This window comes from Vespa velutina, chromosome 24 (assembly GCF_912470025.1).
Source record: "Vespa velutina chromosome 24, iVesVel2.1, whole genome shotgun sequence".
Lineage (NCBI taxonomy): Eukaryota > Metazoa > Arthropoda > Insecta > Hymenoptera > Vespidae > Vespa > Vespa velutina.
Genome location: NC_062211.1, coordinates 1,102,166 through 1,112,854, shown reverse-complemented (window position 1 = coordinate 1,112,854; position 10,689 = coordinate 1,102,166). Strand labels below are relative to the sequence as shown.

Below are 10,689 nucleotides of genomic sequence, written 5' to 3'. Positions count from 1 at the left end.
ACTTTTATTGAATATAAGAGAACATTTAGCAAATTATCAAGAATCTAATGGTATTCCACGTACAGAATATGCTTTTACGGATCTTGTTAAGGTCATGGGTCAAGCAACAGGTCGATCATTGATTGCTCTTCTTTATATCATCGTTAATACTGCACCAATTGTCGAAGTAATGATAAACATATCACTAATGCGATATTCTTTGAATAATAATTGTTTATAACTTTATGCATTTTAAATAACGAAATGAATTTTGCTTTTTTTTCTTTTTTTCTTTTCTTTTCTTATTTTTTTTTTTTTCCCCCCTTTTTTTTTTTTGCTTTTCTTTTTTTCTTTTCTTCTCTTTTAGATATTTCTCTATATCCTACGATTCATACTGGACAAATTGATCTACATAAAGAATACTAATGACATACGTCAAATGATGATCAAATACGTGATACTTGGGATACAATTGTTAAGCATTTACGTTTGTTTAACGTTTATATTCGGTTTGATTGTTTTGCCAATTGTATACATGGTACTTCATATAGTAGCAAAAATTTTATCGTTTAACTATTGATTAAAGAGAAAGAGGGAGAAAGAAAGACAGAGAGAGAGAGAGAGAGAGAGAGAGAGAGAGAGAGATAAAGAGAGAAGCATATCAGAATATGTGATATCTTTGTTGTGTTTGATGTTCTGTAATTAAATATATACATATATACATACATATATATATATATATATATATATGTGTATGCATATACTGTAATTTTTTTTTCTCGATATACAATTATTTTTATTTCCTTTATGTTTAATAACATGCCAATTAATTTAACGAAGAATAATAATAAAGGTTTAACAAAAAATATTTCTAACACGAATGACAAAATGACAATGAAAGAGCATCTTAATTTGTTATCGCCGATAATTTGTACGAGTATCTGAACATTGTTCGACTGTCTTTTGATTGTCTCATGTGTTTTGCTCTTTGCAAAACGTTCGAATGAAAAATAAAGAAAAAATAAATAAAATAAAATAATTACACATAAGTGAAAAGGTGTGTGTATATGTGTATGCGTATGTTCGTGTGTATTTGTGTGTGATATGTACGTCTATAAAAAAAAGAAAAAAATTAGGAATAACAGTGTGCGAAATAAGTATTAATTAAGAAAACAGAGAAATATTTCGTTACGAATTAAACAAATATCAGAGAGAGAGAGAGAGAGAGAGAGAGAGAGAGAGAGAGAGAAAGAGATATTTAATTTAAAATCGTTCCTATGATCAAGAAAAGCAAAAAAATTAATAAATTAGAGGAGTCAACGTAACTCCCAGTACTCCAACCACATTCAATTTCTGTTTTCAAGACATTCGATAGTGACATGTTATTTTTGTTCATACAAAAGGTCTCTCGAAGGTCATCGTCCCAGCCATTGTCCCAACAATTAAATTCGTCGCCTTCCTCGCGTTCGAAATTATTAAATTCACCGTAAGAATTGCATCTATCTTCTTGATACTGTCTATGCTTTCTCTGCCACATTTCAATCCATCTGAAAATAATTTTTCATTATTATTCATTATTAATTATAATACAAATCGAATAATTATGAATATGTCCTAAATCATTTTAAATATTAAATCAATATCCATTTTATTACATGTTATTTAATAAAAATATTTTTAAATCACGTAAAAGAATTATTTTACAATAATAAATATATGTTATATATTAAAAATATAATACATATATATATATATATATTTATTTATTAAATTATTTATATTATGAATCATTAATTCAATATATGAATCTTACCCAATATCGCAATCACAATTCATATAAGTACCAGCGAGTCTAAGCTTCATGAGAAATTGTTTTCTCGGTACACCAGGCTTATGACCAGAGGACGGATTATGAAGCGTTCTCGTATCAGTATTGTGAAGGTCAATCGTTATATTCCTTACCCATTCAGCATTAATAAACATTTCTTTTGGCACGCTACTTACGCTGGTATTATACAATCCAAAATGTAAATGAGGATTTCTTATTCCCTATCGAGTTATGTTTGAATAAAAAAAGAAAAAAAAAAAAACAGAAGAAAAAAAAATAAATAAATAAATAAACTTATCAATTAAAAATAATTAAATATAATGGTAAAGATATATTTAATTACTAACGCGTAATATATCCGAATGAATAATTTTCAAAGCTTTCCCAGTGAGCGTAATATTATACAATTTAAATGGAAATTTTCCTTTCATTTCTTTCTGCAAATCCGTCTCATTTTCAACCTATAATATTAATAATAATAATAATAATAATAATAATAATAATAATAATAATAATAATGATAATTATTATTATTTTATTTATAAATATTAGGTTGGAAACTATGAAACGGGCGTTGAATGAAGATAAATAACTAAACAAAAACGCCGATTTCATAGTTTCCAACATAATAGATCATAAATATGGCAATTGTTAATGTAAATTCTTCATATATTTACGTCAATCAACAAATCCCTCAAGCCATGATTGTACTCCAGTATATTTGGAAAATTGAAATTTTTTAAACCCGTATAAGCTGTTATATACAATCTACGTAATTTCGTTGCCTTGCAAAGTGCACCTGCCTATAAAACAATACAATAATACAACAAAATAAAATGTCTTTTAAAATCTTTAAAAAAAAATCCGGATGCAAAGTTTTTTTCTATATAGAGTATTTTGTCGCGAGATAATTATTTTCTTGCTAAAAGAAAAAAGAAAAAAGAAAAAGGTGTACTTCGAACGTCGACAAAGATAACCATCGTATGTCCAATTCTTCAAGGCTATCCGCCACCCCTAAGAAACTCGTATTGGTTATTGCCGTGATCGGATTATTAGCAAGATTAAATGTCTTCAATTCTGGAAGTGTGTGCGTGATCAAAGGTACCACCGTTAAATCATTATAACTTAGATCCAAATAATGTAACGACGTTAAATTCGATGCCATTTCGGCCGGTATCGAAGCCAATTCATTATGTGCCAAATATAAAGTTTGTAATCGCGTTAATGGTAATTCCGGTACCTGAAAATAAAATCTCAAATCTATCTTAATTTCTTACGAATATTTTTCTATCGTGCATTTTTTTCTCATTCTTATATAATATCAATGCAATATATATGTATATATATATATACAGGATGTCGAAAAAGCATGTGATCAAATTTATACCTGAGTATCGTTGAGTTTTAATGGATGAAAAAAAAGTTTATATAAAACTATATCCTGAAAATTTTTTATCAAAAAAAAAAATATATATATATATATATATTTTTTAAAGATATTTATAATTTATTGTGCCAGTTATTAGAAATATTAGAAAATTTCTCTTTCCTGTAAGAATACAGGTCTTTCATTCGTCGAATTAATGATCCCCGAATTCAAATAATCAAATATTCCAATTGTATTAGAAATAATGATAAATGTATTTTGAATGCATTTTGAAAAATTCTATCTTCCATTTTTATCGTATTTTTATAAACGAACTTTCTTTTGCGTGAACTTCATAAATAGAAATTCAAAAACGTTAAGTCAGGTGATCTAGAAGAGGCCAACTGTGACAGTTAATCAAATCATTAATTCGACGAATAAATCATACAAATATCTTATATATATATATATATATTTTTTTTTTGTCAATAAATCAATTTTTGGACGATAAGTTTGTATAAACTTTTTTCATTCATTTGATCTCAGTAATATGTAATATAAATTTGTTCCCATATTTTTTTGACATCTTGTATATATACGATTAAATATAAAGATTAATCAATGTACAAAGTGTTCATTAATATATCATAATATTTTATAATCAAAGGATACTCATAGAAAATATTTTATATTTTTGATAAAATATATCCATATATTATATTTATCATTTTCTCTCTCTCTCTCTCTCTCTCTCTCTCTCTCTCTCTCTCTCTCTCTCTTTTTCTCTCGTTATTTCTATCTGTTTATATTCATAATAAAATACGTACGCTCAATAAAGAAATATTACTTAGACCAAGATAAAATAATGTATCCTCCAATCCGTGAAATGTTCTTCCACGAGTTTCTAATATCAATTGTTTATTATGACTTAAGTCAAGATGTGACAAATAAGGTAAATCGGAAAATACTCCGTCGTCCAGTCTAACTAAACGATTATACGAAAGATCCATCCACGTTAATCCCTAAAAAATAAAAAACAAAAATTACAAAAATTACAAAAATTACAAAAATAGTAACAAACAAATAAACAAGCGAACAAACAAGCAAGCGAGCAAACAATGAAAGATTATCAAAATTTGATAATCGATAATAAATACAATATTTTATATAATGTTTATTAATAGCAGAGCTGATCAAAATCAAAGAGTAAAAAATAAATAAAGAGAGAAATAGAGAGAGAGAGAGAGAGAGAGAGAATTATTCTTACTCTCAATCTAAAAATAGCATCGGTCGTGTGAATGCCTGACAAAATATTCCAAGACAAATCTAAAATAGACAAACTCAATGCCGCAGATATTGACATAGTTTTAACAGGTAATCTCATAAATTGATTATGAGATAAATCAAGGCTCTCGATGGTGGCATCCGTGAACATATTGTCAGGTAGAGTTCTTAATTTGTTATGGGACAAATCAACGATACGTAATTTTTTTAATGGTCTCAATGCCTCAGCCGGTATATCAACGATGTTATTCCACGAAAGAAATAAGACCTGTAGATTCTTCGTATTTCTAAAGCAATCGAAATCGACCTCGATTAAATCGTTGTGACTTAAATCTAGCCATTGGAGATGGGGCATATTGCCAAATATTCCTTGAGTCACATTGGTCAGTTGATTATGCGACATGTATAAGTGACTAAGAGAATATTCCACCGGTTTAAAATAGTATTTCATAATGTCGGATATATTATTATAACTGAGATCTAATACTTTGATGTTGGCTTGAACGTTCCCACCAACTGAAACGAGAAATATCATTTTTTTTTCTTTTTGCTTCTATTTTTTTTTTCTCTTTTTTTTTTTATTCTTTTATGTTATATATATATATATATACATAAAAAAAAAAAAGATAATATCTGAAAAGTAAGAAAGCAATGCTATTTATAGGAAAAGAGATTTTTTTTTTTCTTTTCCCTCTATAATCAATCCTACGTATAATATATGAAAATTTTTTGGATCAGATTTTTCTGATCACATATGACATACGTACTTGTAGTTGGCGGTGTAAAGGTCGTACTATTGATCCACAATTTTGGTATCACATTATGACTAACATTGACTTTGAACGAGGATAATGTTCCTACTTGATCGAACGATGTCAAATCGAATTCGTTCAATTCATTATAAGCCAGATCGAGAAATTCAAGATCTGGTAAATTCTTGATACGAAACAAACGTATATAGTATCATATTATTAATGCGTTTATATGTGCTCTCGTTGATTTTGAAAGTGGGGCAAATTCATTTTGTGAAAAAAAAAAAAAAAAAAAGAAAAAGAAAGAAAGAAAACAAAAAAAACAAAACAAAAAAAATTTTATTAAAGCTAATCCTTATCACAAATTCATATAAAGTTTATACTTTTTAATCGATTCACAAGAAATATCTTTTAATGTCAGTATAAATTTCTTACTAATTATTATTTATTTCGACAACGATATTTATTAAGTGTTGTGATTTTAAAAATGAGACAAAGTCCATTGACGCATATTGTAATCATAATTTCTTTTTTTTTCACCCAACAGGAACAACCATTAATTGCATATTAAATTTATATGAAATAAGATCACAAAAAAAAAAAAATAAATAAAATAATTATTATATTAATTAATATTACTGCTTATCAATTTTTTTTAATAAATTTTGTTTGTTTATTCCTTCTTTTTCTTTTTCTTTTTTTTTTTTATTTTTTTTTTTTATCGTAGCTTTTACGAAAGAAGTGTGAAATGTTGAGAAGAAAAAAAAATAAGTAAATAAATAAAAATATTATATTCAATAACATCATAAAAAAAAAAAAAAAGAAAAAAATATAAAATATAATTACAATTTATTAATATTTTTAAACTTATTGAAATGGAAATCATTAAATATCTAGTAATAATATAAATTGAATTTGCTTAAAATCCACTTTTAAAATCAACGAGAGAATAATATATCATCATTATATATCATCGTCATAAATCAAGTTAATCTTTAAGATAAATTAATACCTGAAATGCTTCATCTGTAATATCATTGATCTTGTTACCACGTAAATCTATATATTTCAAACGATTCATGTTCATAAAAGCACGCCTCTCAATTCTCTTAATGGCATTATCCTCTAAATTAATCGTCGTTAGGGACAACAAATCCACAAACGTATGGGTCTGTATGCTCTTTATCTGATTATATGCAAAATTTACTTCCTCAAGCATCGAATGTATGTCACCCTGAAATGAAATTAAGTTCAATAGATTAATACGATTAGGCTAACCAAGATTAAAATAGTGGTGCTTCCTCGTAAAAACGAGATTTAAAAGGAAACATATTATATGTATTGTATATATGTATGTATGTATGTATGTATATATAAATCATTCTTTGCATACATACATATATATATATATATTTATATATTTAAGTATGTATATATAAATTATAAATACATCGATATGATTTAACAATGAAAGTACCTGAAAGGTTCCTTTTGGGATTGCATCGATCTCGTTGTCCTGTAACTCGATGCGTTTTATTCTCTTTAAAAAATGAAACGACGTGTCGGGCATCGTTTTAATTTTGTTATTACTGAAGTCAAGATGTTGAAGATTCGTTAACGACTTGAACGGCTTATTTGGTATCTCGGTAATAGTATTCGATAAACCATGAGATATTCTCAATGTCAAAAGAGAATTACCGACCTAAATAATTTTGGAGGATTGGTTTTTTCTTCTTTTTTTTTTTTTTTTTTTTTTTTTTCTTCCTTTTTCTATTAGGAATGTATTTTTGTTTTTGCTTGGAAAAAAAGAAAAGAAAAAAAAAAAAAAAAGAAAAGAAAAACAATTCCAGTTTGAATTGTTGTTGTTGTTTTCTTTTTTCTTTTTTTTTTTTTTTTTTTTTTCTTTTTTTTTTTTTTTTTTTTTTCTCTTTACCTCGGAAAATGCATCATCCTCGATACTAGAAATTGAATTTTCGGAGAAATCCAAATATTTAATTCCACGTACATGCGTGAACGCATGATTCTTTATTGTATTCAAATTGCTTTGGATAATATGCAATTCCTTGATGTCCATGCCAAATTCTAAAAAGTTTTCTGGCACCAACGTAGGCTCCGGCATTCTCGATATCGACAAGAATCTTAAATTTCTCATTTGTCGTAAATCTTGTAAAGATATTACGGTATTTTCCTTTCCACTTAAATCCAAGTTATAAAGAGAATATTGAAAACCATTGAACACTTCGACTGTTGAAATGAAATAAATTGATTTAGTGCTCGCACATACACACACGTACACAATTAAATCTTATTATAAATCTTATAAATATATATATATATATGGTGTACATAATGGTAATAAATATATAATCAAATTTTAATAATATTTAATTTAATTACCTGGTGAAAATGTATCTATACGATTGTCACGAAAAATAAGCGTACGTAGAAAATCAAATTCTTGAAAGATATGATTCTGAAGATTGGTTATATTATTTCCAGATAGATCCAATAATTCTAAAGAAGTTTCGAGGCCTGTAAAGTCAGCCGAATTGACGTCGATCAAATTGCAATCGCTAAAGTACAATTCTTTGATTCTCGAATCACGGAATGCTCCGCTCTGCAAAAAAAAAAAAAAAAAAAAAGAAAAAAAATAATAAAGAAAAGAAAAGAAAAGAACAAACAAACAAACAAACAAACAAACAAAAAAAAACTATATATATTTATAATTTGTCAGAAAGATTTATTTTCTTTTTTTCTTTCTTTCTTTTTTTTTTCTGTATATCACTCTTTGTATTATATCGATAAAAAGGGATTTAACCTCGATCACGGCCAAGGGATTGCCATTGAGATAAGTCTTATTGACTTTATAAAAATGTTGAAAATCCGTAGGCATTAATGTTGCGATCTGATTATAATCCAATCTAAGAATATCCAAGGACATTTGTACGCCCCTTAATTCGGGCTCCTGAAGTGGATGTAACATTTTGGATATTCTATTGTAGCTTAGATCAAGGACCTTCATACGTTTTAACGAGGACAATTGGGCGTACGGTATATAAACCAGTTGATTATCATTCAAATATAAATGTGTCAATTTAGCCATGCCATCTCTAAATACGGAGGTATCGATCTCTTTCAAGGTATTCTCTCGAAGATCAAGAATTTCTAATGACGATAAACCGGCAAATGCATCAGCCGGCAGCTTTTCGATCGCGTTACGACCAAGACGTAAGATTTGTAATGAATCCTCAAGACCCCTCCAATGTTCCGGCGCTATATTCGATATTTTATTACCTAAGAAATATAATTTATTAATAAAGATATCTAATTTTTTTTTTCTTTTTTTTTTTTCATAAGTATAATCTATTAATTGAAAGAGATAATTTAGTATTATCTAAGAGGATAGAGGGAAATATAAGACAATGAAAAAAAACAAATAATACCTGTTAAATCGAGTAAACGTAATTTTTGCAAATGTCTGAATGATTTGTTGGGTACTTTGAAAAGTCTATTGTAGGGTAATTCTAATTCCCATAACGATCTCTCAAGCCCTAGGAAAGCTTCGTCCGGGATGTCGGCCAAGGGATTATGTTTGATTTGTAACTTGTAAAGACCTTAGGAATACGAATTGCATTTGACATTGTTCGAACAATGAATATATATATATATATATATATCTATTTAATATTATTACGAGAATTCATAATGAAATTATTAATGGTTAAGATTAATTTTATACGAAGAAAAATTTCAGTATAATTTTTTTCTTCTTCTTCTTTCTTTTTTTCTTTTTTGTTTTTGTTTTTTTTCCTTATTTATACCTGTATTTATGAGAAACTGCGGTTGCAAAAAGGTCAGTCCATTGTTTTCCAATTGGAGCATAAATACTTTCGATGAATTAATAGGCTGTGGTATTCTTGGCATTGGTACATTGTAACAAGAAACTATTCCAAGATCTGGTATTGCTTTTGAACAGGTACAAAGGGGATTGAAGAAACATGGTGGATATTGAACTGGTAATTCATGGGTTCGAACCATCGAAGACCAAATCATCAATAATAGAGTCACTATTAGCATCGCGTAGCCCAGCTTCATGAAAGTCAATAAATTCTGAAAATTATTTGCCTATTATAATCTTTAATATCGATCGATCATTTATCTTGTTATTAAACGATATTTTTCCTTTTCTTTCTTTTCCTTTTAATTTTTTTTCTTTCTTCCTTTTTTTTTTTTTTCCTTACTTCCGCTTACAAACAGAAAAATAATAATTATTATTATTATTATTATACGTTCCTAATTTTGCATGTGCAAATCAACTTTGAGGTAAATCAAAACAATTTGCGCATTGCATGAATTCATGAATTTGTTTTTTTTTCTTTTTTTTTTTTTCTTTTTTTTTTTAAAACGACACAATTGCAAATGCCTCTTTCAAATCTATATCTGATTATTATTATTTACGAGGCTTCAAAGAATATACAGTATTTTTTCTTTTTTCTTTTCTTCTTCTTCTTATTCTTCTTTTTGTAATGAAAATAATTTTATAAATAACGAGATCTATGCAAAGTGCCTAAGAAGAATTTGTATTGCGCATATACCTTCAATTTACTTATAACAAGTGCACATGTTGATATTATTTATGAGATGTGCAATATCAAAATTAATAAGTATTAAAGCTTGGAATTAAATAAAAATCTAAATTAACACTGTCCGCAGTCATTTTTTTTTTTTCTTTAGTCAAAATATCAAATGGCCTGAACGACAAGTTCAAGCAAAAATGAGTTGACACGGAACGTGTTAATTAAAAACGATTAAATTTATAATTTTTCAATGAATCGATTATATAATTCGAAGATAGAAAACATTGAATGATAATCGAATATCAAAGTGATAATTTTAATCGTTACCATATTGTCTGGGTAACTCCTGCTATATCAGAGATCACTTGTTAATGATTTAAACTGGACAACACGCTTTCGTAAACCTCGAAGGGCCAAAAAGAATGCTCCAACTGATATATTCACATTGACTGATAGTCAACTAGTTACTACTGCCCTAGTACACATTTTGGTTAGAAGTATTATCGTACGGGATAGGGCTTCAAAGATGCGTAGAGATTTACAGTGCTTCTCTTTACGCGATTAAATGCTACGATATTCCATTAGCTCATTTTCAAACGAAAATAGTTGCGTAAAGAGAATAAGCCTTTTTTATTCTTTAATGAGTTTCGATGAGCATTATAGTCGAAGAGAGAGAGAGAGAGAGAGAGAGAAAAAAAAAAAAAAAGAAAAAGAAAAAAAGAAATGAAAAAGAAAAAAAGAAATGAAAATCAAAAAAAAAAATCGGATCGAACTGAAACGCTCGAATATTTTTTATATACATGTGTGTATGTATATATATATATATATATATATATATATATATATATATATATGTATATTGTAAATACACGGTTCAAATAAATATCAGCGATATTTTTAACA

At 27.4% G+C, this 10,689-nt stretch overlaps 2 protein-coding genes across 5 annotated transcripts in view; one reads left to right on the top strand and one right to left on the bottom strand.

Moving 5' to 3' along the window:
• The window catches only part of LOC124956945, a 3,899-nt gene extending 3,157 nt beyond the window's left edge, over positions 1-742 (top strand). For all 3 annotated transcript variants that reach the window (XM_047513424.1, XM_047513425.1, XM_047513426.1), the window contains 2 exons: positions 1-166; positions 347-742. The exon at positions 1-166 is cut by the window's left edge and continues 58 nt beyond it. In XM_047513424.1, the coding sequence (XP_047369380.1) occupies positions 1-166; positions 347-559 (379 nt within the window). In that variant the 3' untranslated portion in view covers positions 560-742. The remainder of the gene's footprint in view (positions 167-346) is intronic.
• Positions 743-1,220: 478 nt separating this feature from the next.
• On the bottom strand, positions 1,221-10,271 carry LOC124956983 (chaoptin-like). Of its 2 annotated transcripts, none has more exons than XM_047513514.1 (16): positions 10,114-10,271; positions 9,031-9,319; positions 8,653-8,823; positions 8,028-8,503; positions 7,607-7,826; positions 7,143-7,453; positions 6,687-6,911; positions 6,222-6,443; positions 5,225-5,393; positions 4,441-4,973; positions 4,001-4,195; positions 2,763-3,047; positions 2,485-2,610; positions 2,155-2,268; positions 1,793-2,028; positions 1,221-1,526 (listed from the first exon to the last, which is right to left on the bottom strand). In XM_047513514.1, the coding sequence occupies exons 1-16, from the start codon at positions 10,114-10,116 to the stop codon at positions 1,238-1,240; spliced, it is 3,864 nt and encodes a 1,287-aa protein (XP_047369470.1). In that variant the 5' UTR covers positions 10,117-10,271; the 3' UTR covers positions 1,221-1,237. The 2 variants fall into 2 exon arrangements, with proteins under 2 accessions (XP_047369470.1, XP_047369471.1); XM_047513515.1 differs by having other exon boundaries at positions 9,031-9,455; positions 10,114-10,268.
• Positions 10,272-10,689: the final 418 nt, after the last annotated feature.